Genomic DNA, 14,142 nt, shown 5'->3' with positions numbered 1-14,142 from the left:
TGATATTAAAATCTGGCTAAGTAAAGAGAACTCAGCTAAGGGTTGTGTTGGACGTGGTAATTGGATACAAAATGGGTGGGAAGAGAAGTATCAAAGATAATTACCAGGTTTCTGGGGTAGATGATTGGGTTGATTAATTCATTCAAGCAATACTGTGGACCTACTTTGTTTTTAGTCATTGTCCTAAATATTGGAATATTATGATAAAACAATATGAAGTTCTTCTCTTAGGTACTTACATTTCAGCCAAAGAGCCAAGTAATAGGCAAGTTTATATACACATATATTTTCTCCTAAATTTTCAGTATTACAAAGAAATAATAAAGCTCAGTGAGACAGTAGAGTTAGAGAATGACTGGGGCAAGGAGGATGACTATTTTATAGTTTATGTAATGTGGCTAAGGAAAGCCTCTCTGAACAGGTCGTATTTGAGCCTAGATCAGAATGAATTAAGGGTTTATAGCATTCTAGGCAAAGAGAAAAACGAATGCAAATACTGTGAGTTAAAAATGAATTCAGTGGCTTTAAGCCATAAGAAAAGACCAGCATGGCTGGAGCAGAGGTGGGATGAAATGAAAGGACAGATGAGATAGGCAGGAAGTGAGCTGTTGACATAGGTTTCATGCATTGTGTCAAAGTTTGGATTGCATTTTTAGTATGATGGGAAGCCATTGAATTTTGCTCAGGAGAATAACATGATATAATTTGCACTATAGAAACATTACTCAGACTGATGGTGTGGTGTGGTAGTGGGGATCTTCACTGAGAAAGACACTAATGTAAGAGGAACAGAAGTAGGGTAGAATGTATTGAGTTAGAAGTGCTAGTGGGATAGCTAATCTCTAGTGGATAAATTGAATGGGTAATTAGTTATTCAAACCTCAGAAGAGAATTTTCTGAGTCAGCGTATGTGGTTACTGCAACCATGGTTTAGATGAAGTCATTATGTTTGATGTTTACAGTAAAAAGAGCAAAGCGTTGTCTTGGAAACACCATAATGTATTTTCTATTTAAGAAGCAAATTGGTGGAGATACAATCAGTTCTGCCATTGGGCCACCACATACGCATTCCTGAAAGTTGTCATGCTAAAAGATTGGCTCCAGAGGACTGCCTACGTTCAAATTCTGCCTCTGAACTTTCTAGTTGGATGACCTTGGGAAAATTATTTAAATTCTCTGTAACTTGTTTTTATAGCTCTCAGATGGATTAACCATAGCACATACTTCATTATGTTACAGGAATTACCTAGCTTAATATAGTAAAATTCTTAACATAGTTCTTGGTACATAGAAACAATTTAATTAATGCTGCTATTCTTATTCTTTAAAAAATTTACACCATCTAATGAAGTGCCTGATTGATAATAAGTATTCTTTAAATGGTAACTAGTTTCCTAAGTGACACAAACTCGGTTGATTTCCTGGTTAGAGTTAACTCATGAAACAAGTAACTTATAGACAACTGAGATTTTTCTTGCTCTATTCATCAGTACCAATTATCTAAATTTAAAATTGCAATTTGGTGATATCTAGGGCTAGGCATAAATTAATGTAAAAAGCCTGTCCTATGATAGAAATCTTTTTCTTTTTCCTCCTGTTCTCTCCACCCCTCTTGTCTGTGACTTTTTATCCTTAAAAACTCTCTGCAAGCATGCCTCATTTTATTATACTTGGCTTTACCACATTTCTCAGATATTGTTTATTTTACAAGGTGGACATTTGTGGCAACCTTATTTTAATCATGTCTGTCCAGTGCTGTTTTTCCAGCAGCATTTGTTCACTTTATACCTCTGTGTCACTTGTGGGTAATTCTTGCATATTTCAAACTTTTTCATTTTTATATTTATTCTTGTGATCTGTGATCAGTGTTTCTGGTACTGTTGCAAAAAGACTCCAATTCTCTGAAGGCTCAGATGGTGGTTAGCACTTTTAGCAATAAAGTAGTTTTTAATTAAAGTATGTACATTATTTTTTAGACATAATGCTGTTGCATACTAAATAGACTACAGTATAGTATAAACATAAGTTACTATGCACTGGGAAACTAAGCAATTTGTGCAACTCACTTTATTCCAATATTGACTTTATTGTGGTAGTTTGTAACAGAGCCTGTAATATCTCTGAGATATTTCTATATGCTCTCTTTAGTCATCTACTCAAAACATTTGCTAAACATTCACGATGAGATGAGAATGGTTAAAACTAGAATAATAATTAGAGTTCACATCAGATACCAACTCTGGTGGCTACCTAGAGACTGTTCTTCACTCAGTTTTCTGTTGGGGAAATAATCCTGCCATGATTAGTGCGGCTTTCCAAGGGCAACGAGGTGGTGTGGAGAGCACCATGGCTAGAAGGCACTGCGGAAGGTAGACGCTGAAGATGTTAGACTTTGAAGTCAGTCTGATTGTGCTCAAATTCATTTCTACCTTTTATCAACTGTGTGTCCTTGACCAAGTTACTTAATGTCTCTGGACCTCATATTCTTCATCTATGAGATGAGTATTGACTTTAGTATAAACTTAAAACTCTAAGATACTTTCTTTTTTCTGTTTCTGAATATCATACAAATGAGATAAGGTGAATGAAATAGTAAAGGAACCCAAAGACTGCATTTCCAGTAAAACTAGGTACTGATATAATCTTCAAACTCCCCAGTTCTGCTGAGAAAAGCAGATGCTCTGTGGAGTAAAGTCGATAGAAAGATTTCAGAAAGTAACAGCAAAAGCCAACTTCCAGAAAGTGAGGAGCACACCTTGAAGTACTTAACCTTTGAAAAGTGAAAGTGTTAGTTGCTCAGTCGTGTCCAACTCTTTGCAACCCCATGGACTGTAGCCCGCCATGCTCCTCCGTCCATGGAGTTCTCCAGGCAAGAATACTGGGGTGGGTAGCCATTCTTTTCTCCAGGGGATCTTCCTAATCCAGGCATCAAACCTGGGTCTCCTGCATTGCAGGCAGATTCTTTACCTTCTGAGCCACCAAGGAAGCCCTGTTGTATCTAACAAGTGCCACAGGATCTGGGGAGAACCAAAGCTGCCCAGAGGGAAGTACAAGAAAGAAGCACAGGTAATAGCTAAATGGCTCATTGGGACAGATCTCAAAAAAAAAAAAAAAAAAAAGTAAAAATCTACTTCCTAAGGTGAAGGATTCATTCTGAAGTGTATGCCAGTGGGAGTGATTACAGGGAAGGAGAGAGGAGTTGTGCACAGAGCCGGGTGTAGTCCTCCTAGACTAGCTTTGGTTCAGAGAAGGTGGGACTGTATCAAGGAGCCGTTTGAGCAGGAAACTCCAATAATGCTGAAACAAAACCTCTGCTCTTGAGATTTGGCAGGAATGGCTCTCCACTTTCTCCCAGCATCCTTCTAAAAATTGCTTGGATGTGAAACCATAAGAAACTAAAATAGAAAAACACAACAAGCTCAAATGTAGGGGAAAACAAGCAAAAATGAGAATGTGCACACAGAAAAACAATCCCTTCTATGGGAGGAAGATCATAACGCAGAAATAGAAGAGTTCAGATATATTAAAAGGATATGAACTGTGAGCTTGTAGAACTCAAAGGAAGTAGTAAGGGAAAAAACCCTTTTACAAAGCAAAATGAAATTGGAACACAAAGAGATTAGACATTATAGGAAGCACAAGATATGAGAAAATCAAACAAATGGAACTGAAGATAACATTTACAGAGCTATGACATAGAGGACAGCAATGGAGATTCAGCATGTTTATAATAGGAATTTTTGAAGGAGAAAATCGAAACTATAAAATACAATAAACACTCAAGAGAATTTAAGATTCGAAAGAACTTAGCAGTAAAAAAAAAAGAAAGAAAGAAAGATGAAAACAGGGAAAAGAATCTCTACAACAAATGAGCATACTATGTGCCAGACACAGAGACATTACTTTGCCGAATAAGGTCCGTCTAGTCAAGGCTATGGTTTTTCATGTATGGATGTGAGAGTTGGACTGTGAAGAAGGCTGAGCGCTGAAGAATTGATGCTTTTGAAGTGTGGTGTTGGAGAAGACTCTTGAGAGACCCTTGGACTGCAAGGAGATCCAACTAGTCCATTCTGAAGGAGATCAGCCCTGGGATTTCTTTGGAAGGAATGATGCTAAAGCTGAAACTCCAGTACTTTGGCCACCTCATGTGAAGAGTTGACTCATTGGAAAAGACTCTGATACTGGGAGGGATTGGGGGCAGGGGGAGAAGGGGACGACCGAGGATGAGATGGCTGGATGGCATCACTGACTCGATGGACGTGAGTCTGAGTGAACTCCGGGAGTTGGTGATGGACAGGGAGGCCTGGCGTGCTGCGATTCTTGGGGTCGCAGAGTCAGACACGACTGAGCGGCTGAACTGAACTGAACTGATGTGCCAGACACAGTTATCTAGAATGACCCATATGAAGCCATATCCTAATAAAAAGTCACTGTACTTTGAAGATAAAGAACATAACACATCTTTGGGGTATGCTGGTTTAAAAAAAAAAATTGAATCACTTAGAAGGAGAAAAATGTTAGCTGGCTTCAGATTTTTTGACCCTAACGTCAACACCTAAGGCGGGTAGAAACATAATTGTAAGATATTCAAAGAAAGAAAATACCAACAAAGAATGTTACATTCAGTGAAACTTAAGGTACAACATTACCAATCATTTAAAAAAGTCAGGAAAGGTTCTCATGAACCCTTCTTAAGGAAACTAATAGAGCATAGACTTCAGCAAAGAGAAATGACTACGAAAGACTGGTTCTATTTAACGTAAGAAGATATGGGAATGAAACAAATGAATAGCATATGAACTGGCAATATATACAGCCACCAAAAAAGGGGGAAGGAAAAGAGGAAAAAAACCCAGGAAGTAGATTAAGTTTGCTGATTGGTTCATCAGAAGCTGAGAATTAAATATTATCTGAAGCAGATAAATTAAATAGAAAACACTGTAAGGATAGTACTTAATGAAAAGGTAAATACTAAGAAAGATAATCTTATTGACTAATATTAGGTGGTAAAGGAAAAAGGGACAAAAAGGAGAAAAAAGAAAAGAAAACATTGTTCAGTAAAATTAATAGCTATGTCTAAAGTGGACTAGGGACATTGTATGCACTTATAACTTATAACGGACTTTTGGACTCAGAGGGAGAGGGAGAGGGTGGGATGATTTGGGAGAATGACATTCTAACATGTATACTATCATGTGAATTGAATCGCCAGTCTATGTCTGACGCAGGATGCAGCATGCTTGGGGCTGGTGCATGGGGATGACCCAGAAAGATGTTATGGGGAGGGAGGTGGGAGGGGGTTCATGTTTGGGAATGCATGTAAGAATTAAAGATTTTAAAATTTAAAAAATAAAAAACTAAAAAAAAAAAAAAAAAAAAGTAAACTTTAAAATAGAGAAACCTTTCTTATCTCAAAAGAACTACATGAAATAGCAAAGGAAACACATAGTGACTTTAAAAATTAAAATGGGAAAGCAAAATATGACAGATTAAGCAAACTATTACATCAATGAATGTAAGTAGATTTAATTTTATATTCAAAGAAAAAATTTTCAGACAAACAAGTCAAACTACTTCCACTTAAGACAGAACTTCAAAGTAGATAAAAATAAAGTATATGCAAATGTTGTCAGATAATGCAAACAAAATGTGAGGACAAAGGGGCTTCATACCAGATAAGGCAGAGGTCATAAACAAAATAGACATTACTCCTTATCATTTGAAAAGGTGCAATACCCAATAAATATATGAATATTATGACTATCTCTGTATAACAACCATAACATTAATATTCATAAAGTTAAGGCCACATGAGATAAAAAGCCAAAAAAGATAAAATAGTGATGAGACTTTGTTAATCTTTTACTCCATGATAGATTAACTGTATAAAAAGGAGAATATAAAGGATATAAAATAAACAATGAGGTTCAGCCAACTGGTTTTAAATTCCATACCCTGAAAACCATTGTAAGTACTGATCAAACACTAAATAATTAACCATTTATTAGGCTAAATTTCAAAAACAAAAAGTGCAACCTAGACACCATTTTCTAGTCACAGTGCTGTTAGGTTTTACTAAGAAAATCAGAAAATAAAACCTAACTGGAAAATTTTGCATTTCTTCTTAAGTCATTTGGGTCAATGGGAAAAATACAAGTAAAAATTGCATACTTTCTAGAATTCTGCAGAAATGAAAAATCATACAAAATGAAAATTATACATCAAAAATCTATGGGATACAGCTAAAACAGTGTTTAGAAAATGTACTGCTTAGGTACTATGAATAAGTGTTCATCTCTAGAAACTAGAAAAAGAATCAAATCAAATGAAAATAAGAAAAAATAATAAAGATAGATGCAGAAAATGATATAGAAAGCAGACAGAAAATAATAGAAAGGATAAACAAACACAAGGCTCTACTTTTGAAATAAGCAATAGTTACCCTTAAGAACATAGACCAAAATATTCAAAATTGGAAATTTTAAGAGAGAATCTGAGATAGGGAAACAAAAATAATTTCAAGGGAATATTATGATGATTTCTGAGTAATACATTTGGAGCCTAAAAGGAAGTTATTTCCTAAAAATATAAATTTTAAAAATTGATTCAAGATAGTTGAAATTTTGCATAAATTAACTGACATGAAAGAAATTAGGGTGAATGAAGAGCTATCAATGAAAAGGCCAACATGATAACCTTGATTTACAACTGAGTGTTATTTAATTTTTGAGAAAAAAATTTAAAGGAATTTAAACTGTTCTAGGCCATAAAAAATAAAGTCCAACATTATAGTTGTATAAAGATAGTATAAAAATGGAAAAACCACAGACCAGTCTTAATGCAGTATGTCTATATATAAAATACTCAACAATCAGTAAGGTATTAAAAGAATAAAATACAATGATCAAGTAGGTTTTATTTTAGGAATGAGAGGATGGCTCAAAAATTAAATTTTTTTGATTATTAAATGCTTAAAAACATTTGATTTTTACAAAGCCTAGCTATTTGTCATAAAAGCTCAGAATGGAAGGAAGTATACATGTATTGTATATTAGAATTGAAGGAGGCATTTATATTATGTGTATATGAATATAAATATTGAAAAGATGTATACTGAAGTTTTAAAATAATACTTTCTCTAGTATTTCATTCTAATAGAATCAGAAATTTGAGGTAGTAGATAGCAGGGGTTAAATACAAAGATTGGTTTTCTCTGGGCAAGTAGCAGCCCTAGATATCATACCACTTAATTCTGACTTTTCATTTGTGTAAAAGTAGCTGATCTGGCATCATAGAATGATAACTTTCACACACTTTATTATTGTATATACTTCAAGCATTGTGATTTTCATATTAGCAGTGTTTCTTCCGTAGTTTATTTCTTGAATTGAGAATACCCTTAGAGGCGGTTAGCATTGAGAATACCCAAAGTCACAGATAAGCCCTTATGTTTCAGAATTGTAAATTTTCACTGAAGATTGGGAATGGTCTAGCTGGCAATTCATGTCTTATATTAAAGCAAATAGCCATATTATGGAATAAAATTAAAATCTGTTATGAATTATTTTAAAACATAAGACATCAACATTATTTTTGCATGTTTTTATGGGGCCTCTTTAAAGTATTTCCCCAAATTCCTGGAGAGGCATATAATTTATAACTGCTGTCAGGAATATTTTGGTGGACATCTGCTGCTGTATTTGCAGTTTGTAATAAGCATGAGTTATCAAATATCTACTAATCTCTTATGAAAGGAAAACTAAGATGATGTGTAATCTTTCTGGCTAATCTTCAAAAATCTTAATTTTTCCTCACTTATGGTTATAAATAAATAGTTCTTTAATGTACAGTGATACAACTGGGAAATTTATCACCCAAAGAATAACAAAGATCACATGACTATTTAAGCTGTTCTGTATCTTTGAGAAGATTTATTATTTTTTACAAATGGTATATAATTTTGTTGGACTCTAGGGGTACATATTACATCTGATCAGATTTGGGTGGGGCAAATTCATTCATTCAGAAGTTATAGAAAAGTTTGAAGAGAAATATAATAGATAATATAATAGGTATAATAGATATTCCAAGCAGACATAGAATCCATCTTCCAAGAGTTTATAATTGGGTAAGGGAGATAGGCAATACACTATCAATAATATTACAATGAAAACTAGAAAAATCATAATTATAAAATATATGTAAAACCTATATTTTAATAAAAATTATTAAGAAAGTCTATAAATTACAGGGAGGCCTGGCGTGCTGCGATTCATGGGGTCGCAAGGAGTCGGACACGACTGAGCGACTGAATTGAACTGAACTGATAAATTATTTGGATTAAGAATTACTGTGGAGGACCCAGACAAAATAGAAGAGAGAGGAACATGTAAGGGAGAGAAAAATATACAGTGATCAGCAACTGTAAGAATTTCAGTTGTCTTGTCCAGAAGTTTTCAGGGTACTGGGTACTATATGTGTAGCACACACTTAAGGAATTAGGCATAGGGAGGGCTCTTATGTAACTTGCAAATTATTGGAAGGCTAAAGAGAAAACATTCTGAAAAATTATAGTTTAAATGGGTGTGTGAACTTAATTTATAAAATGGTTTCCAAACTTAAAATTTCTTTTTGTAAGTCTGTCTCTAGTTTCTCTTTATCAAAGAAGTCATAAAATTTTACATTCTAAATTAAAGAAGTAAATGACCATCTGGGAATCTTTGAACATATACATTCATTGGAGTAACAGATAAGTTTCCTAACTGGAAGAATGAAAGAACATTTATTAAACTTTGGGCATAGGGATATTGGGGTGTGTGTGTTTCAGATGATAAAGAATAACATTTTACTCTCCCTTTCCATACCTCTCATTACCTAGAAATTAGTTATTGATAGAGCATGTTTATTTTAGGGATTACTATTGATACCTACAAGGAAGATTTTCTTACTCAAACATTTATATGAACACATGAATGCCTAAGATTCTTTCTCTCTTTCTCTCTCTTTTTAATTTCCAGGCATAGATATTCTTCATCAACTAGGCCTTGGAGGCAAAGACGTAAGACACTCTTCATCAGTGACCGCTGTACCACCATCATCTACACCATTACCTCAGGGGGTCCATGTAACAGAATCGGGTGTCATTTTAACAAACAATTCCTGTATTGAATCACCTCTTATGAAAATTTTACCAGTCAACTTAGAACAGCCATTTACAATATTAATTGGGTTACAGTCACATAGAGTAAACAATGCATTTCTCTTCAGCATTAGAAATAAAAATAGGCTGCAATTAGGAGTACAGTTATTACCTAAAAAATTAGTGGTATACCTTGGAGGAAAGCAGTCTGTTTTTTTCAACTACAGCGTTCACGATGAGCGATGGCACTCATTTGCCATTGCTGTTAGCCATCAAGATGTCTCAATGTTTGTTGAATGTGGAAAGAAATATTTTAGCAGAGAGACTCTTTCGGAAGTTCAGACCTTTGATTCGAACAGTGTGTTTACCTTGGGAAGTATGAATAATAATTCTGTCCATTTTGAAGGAGTAGTATGTCAGTTGGATATTATTCCTTCTGCAGAAGCATCTGCAAACTATTGCAGATATGTGAAACAGCAGTGTCGCCCTGAGAAAAGCCTTCCTCATACAACTATTGTATCAACTAAGATACCAGAAAACTCTCTCCTGCCCAAAAGATTGGGTGAAAAAGTACTGTCACAGGACACCCTTACTGAAAACAAAAGTGTTCTAGATTTCACAAATAATGATTCTGTGGCAGTGAATAAACAACAAGAAAACCAGATATCAAGATCTCAGTTAACTTCTCTTCATTCACAGAATGTCTCTGCTATGGATCTTGTGAACCGTGTGATTCAGACCAAAGAACTGACCACTGAGCAACTTATTCAGGCAAATTTAAGCCTGCCAATGTCCCATGGTAGCCTCAATGAGCCAAGGAAAAAAAACAAGGATAAATTTATTTCTCTTCTAAATGCGTCGGACAATATCACACAACATAATGCTAAAGTAACTGGTCTGTCACCACTTAAGAAGATATCATCCAGTCTTCCACATATAAAACAAGATGCAGTTAAGAATCTCAAGAAGGCTATCACAGCAAATTTGCACACTAATGAACTGATAGAACTGCAGCATATTTTAAACACAACCTTATACAGAGTGACAGATGAGCCATCTGTGGATAATCACCTTGATCTAAGGAAGGAAGGTGAATTTGATCCTGATGCTACTTATCCCATTGAAAATAGCTATGAAACTGAGCTTTATGATTATTATTATTATGAGGATCTTAATACGGTGCTCGAAATGGAGAATCTAAGAGGGCCAAAAGGGGACACTGGACCTCCTGTAAGTTATTATTTTTAAAATATGTCTTAATGCACTAATTTACCATCCATTTCAAAAAGAATTCTCTGGGCTGAACAATATAGAACAGATTTGTCTTAAGTATGTACCCTGGCTTACTGTGAGTGCATTCATGGTTGCTATAATATATCCAACCAGAATGCTACTCTGGCTCAAATGTTGTACTTTTAAAAAATGCTTGGGTGGCTCAGAAGGTTACTTAATTCTGGCAAAGTGGTGAGTAAGCTATGTTATTCTTGTTCAGTTAAAATTCAATCAGGAATTGAGTTGCTAAATACAGATCAGCATTCTATTTTACTAAAAACCTGTAGACTTAATGCATAGTCATGTTAGGAGAGAATATTAAAGTTAGAGTAGACTAAATAAAAATATTTTGAATACATTATTAAATGTATTTTCAGCAAAGTAATATCATATGAATTAAAAGAATATTACCTTTTAGATATAATTTTATAGTGAGTCATTGGGGAAAAGCAAACCCTTATATTATAGAACTTAGGATTATAAAGAGTAACATATTTCATTATATCTTCCATGATATGACCAATTTACATTTATAAGTTAATAGAAGTTCCATCTACCTCATGCAAAAATAGCCACTCAGCAGTCCATCAGTCCATTCAGTAGGAAAAAAGGCAAGTCACTTCCTTAGTAATTCATTAACAAAGCTATGAGACAATAGATTGATGACTTTAGCTCTGAAATTCTTTTGTCACGTAGGGGCAATTACTGATGGATGATTTTTTTAATCATTTAAGACTCATTTAAAGCTATTTAAAATCACATTAGAGACATGTTTTTACCTTTCATATTTTGAATACCTTTAAACAATAAACTTATATATCTTTAGAAATCTTTTTTTAATTGCAAGCAGAATAAAATATATCTTAAGATATTTCTTGATTTGATGGAAGTAAAATTTGAGACATTTGTTTAGTTCCAGAAACCATAGAACAAGAGATGATGCCACTTGCTTAGCTTGTGTTTCTTTCATGGTTATTACTCAAAGTAACTTGATAGGTATTGAGCAATGCTTAGAGTGAATGTTTAAAGGATTTAATAAAATCAGAAGAATATATTATAGAGAAATAGCTTTTCAGCTAGGAGTAAAATTGAGCCACTAGGCAGGTCATATTAAACAGTTAAGGAAGCTGTTTAATTTCTTCAAAAAATGTCAGAGATGACTATTAATCTCTGCTCTAAATCCAGAAACAGTTATTTCAGCAATGGTTCGTGAAGCAATAATAGTCCACAGATACTTCCTTAGTCTCTCCTATGGGCAAAGCAGAAACATAAATTGTTTAAAACAGAGTCACTGCTCAGAAGGAGCTTACGTTGCGGTAATAGTGATACAGAAGTACACTATAACCTGTCTCATGGTCAAGTAAGATACATGACCCTGAGAGATGCAAATGAAACATGTGGAGTACACATTTTCAAAGGTAAGAAAAATTTTTTGAGGAGAACTCTGAAGGATCACTTAAGGCTGAGCTGTTCAGGATCAGTTCTTGTGGGCAAACTTAGAACCTAGACCTCAAATAATGGATAAGATTTTGATAGGTGAAAGAAACTGCTGTATCTTTTATGTAGGAAAACCAGCAAAATAGCTATAATTTATTGAGATTTTTTACCTGTGGCAGGAACTCTGCCATGCCCCTTATGTTCGTTATCTTAGAAAAACTTGATAAGTTTGGTATTATTACCCTCACTTTTCAGGTGAAGAAACTGAAGCCCAGAGTAATTTGTTTGCTTGCTCATAACCACATGCCAATAAATGATAGACCCAGGATTTTGACCCTAGAGGTAGGTTTTCTGCCTCTAAAGGTCAAACTCGTTCACAATATGAGGCTGAATAATGGTAGATAAATGTAAGGCCAGGGTACACCTGTACAGGTTGTAGAGGTCTCAGTTTTCAAACTAATAGTTCTGACTTTATCTTGTTCTCAGTGGGGAATTTTATAGGTTTCTAAGCAGAGGTATGAATAGGGAAGTCAGTCTGTGGCAGTGCCCAGAACAGACAGGAAATTCCTGTTATCATCTGGATGTTAAAAAACTGGGACGTTATCTAGAATGACAGCAGTGAAAATGCAAAGGAAAAGTAGCATTCAGGGGAGATCTTGAGGGAAGGTTTGGTAGAACTAGGAAATTAATTGGACTTAGGGACCAAATGAAAAGAAAGAGGATCAAGGTGGCTCTAAGGTTTTAAGCCTGTGGGTTGAGAGACTGGTGATACCAATATAAAAACCAATAATTAAGACAGGAAGTTGATTTTAGGAGAAGAAACCAAGTTAAAACATTTAAGGTGCTGTTGGCAAATCAGTAAGCTGTTCAAAGAGTTGAAGAAGGTGAAGTGAAAAGAGAAGTCAAAGTTGGGGGGTATAGATTATGGGAGTTTTCCCATCAGTGTTATAGAGTCAAGAAATTTGCAAGGAAAGGACTTGGCATAGAGTCAAGAGCCAAATTGTAAGGAATGTTTGCTTTGTGGTTATAGAAGGAAAAATAAAAAAGCAGAAATGTGACGGGATAGACAGATGGGACAGAAAAATATAGTTAGCGTTAGTCACTCAGTCGTGTCTGACTCTTTGTAACCCCATGGTAGCCTGCCAGGCTCCTCTGTCCATGGAATTCTCCAGGCAAGAATACTGGCGTGGGGAGCCATTCTTTTGTCCAGAGGATCTTCCCGACCCAGGATCAGGATCAAACCCGGGTCTCCTGCATGCAGGCAGATTCTTTACTGTCTGAGCCACCAGGGAAGCCCATAATACTGTCTCATAAAAGCCAAAGATGAGAGTTTTGAGAAGAAATTGATCAGCGGTGCTGAAAGACTCATAAAAGCCAAAGATGAGAGTTTTGAGAAGAAATTGATCAGCGGTGCTGAAAGACTGAGATAAAGACTGAGAGGAAATCCTTTGGATCTTTTGGTGGGAAAGTTGTTATTGAACTTTGATAACGATTTCAGCATAGTGTAGAAGTCTAAAGGTAAATTTTAGAAAGTGTATGAGAGAGTAAATGGTGATGAAATGATGAACTATGCACTGCTTCTTGAAGTGGATTAAGCCTGAGGACAGCTTGATCTTTCCTAATTGTTGGTGCCTGTCTTTCATCTACATACCCTTGATGTTCTTTTGATATCTTTGAAGTTCATTTCACTAAAGCTATTAGGTTATGTGTCATTTTTTTCTGGTACTCTTTTGATCTGAGTTTTTTGTTTTGTTTTTTGCTTACTAAAGAAACATCTCTCCTTATATGCTCAGGTATTTTTCTTATCCATTTTTCTATATTCTTCAGGCACACCAGTATACACATTTTAAAAGTCCTTTGTGATGATAGTATTTATTATCTTCTCTACAATGATGTCCATGTGTTTGCCTTTTTTCCATTTTATTTTATGTAAATTCAGTTAAACTACCTCCATATTCCTTGACTGATTTTTTTTTCAGTTGTGGTCAGCTATTATTGCTTCTGATGTGGATTTAGTCTATAATTCTTTCTTATTTTGCTGTTTCAATCTTGAAGCTCTTTTGGCTCACATTTCATTACCTTGGTTGTTATTTTTGTCTTTTATGACTCTGCTTGGAGCTTTTTGTAGAAAAACAGCATCTTGAAATTTTTTGGATTTAAAATGAACTATATGAACTTCTTTCTCTGCATGGAGTAATCCTTTTCTGGTAAAAAAATTTCATTTACTTTTAATTTATGTTTCTGTCCTCACACTCCCCCAGCCCCTCAAAATGTATAGGTCCCTTGCTGATTTC

The 14,142-nt window shown here is 34.9% G+C and overlaps 1 protein-coding gene across 5 annotated transcripts in view; it reads left to right on the top strand.

Annotated features, from left to right (window-relative positions):
* Positions 1 to 14,142, top strand: part of COL24A1 (collagen type XXIV alpha 1 chain) — a 393,929-nt gene that overhangs the window by 27,012 nt on the left and 352,775 nt on the right. For all 5 annotated transcript variants that reach the window (XM_060400630.1, XM_004002153.6, XM_060400613.1 and 2 more), the window contains one exon: positions 9,018 to 10,369. In XM_060400630.1, coding sequence (XP_060256613.1) covers positions 9,018 to 10,369 — 1,352 coding nt within the window. The remainder of the gene's footprint in view (positions 1 to 9,017; positions 10,370 to 14,142) is intronic.

Source organism: Ovis aries, chromosome 1, assembly GCF_016772045.2.
Source record: "Ovis aries strain OAR_USU_Benz2616 breed Rambouillet chromosome 1, ARS-UI_Ramb_v3.0, whole genome shotgun sequence".
Taxonomy (NCBI): domain Eukaryota; kingdom Metazoa; phylum Chordata; class Mammalia; order Artiodactyla; family Bovidae; genus Ovis; species Ovis aries.
This window is presented reverse-complemented; position numbering and strand designations above follow the sequence as displayed.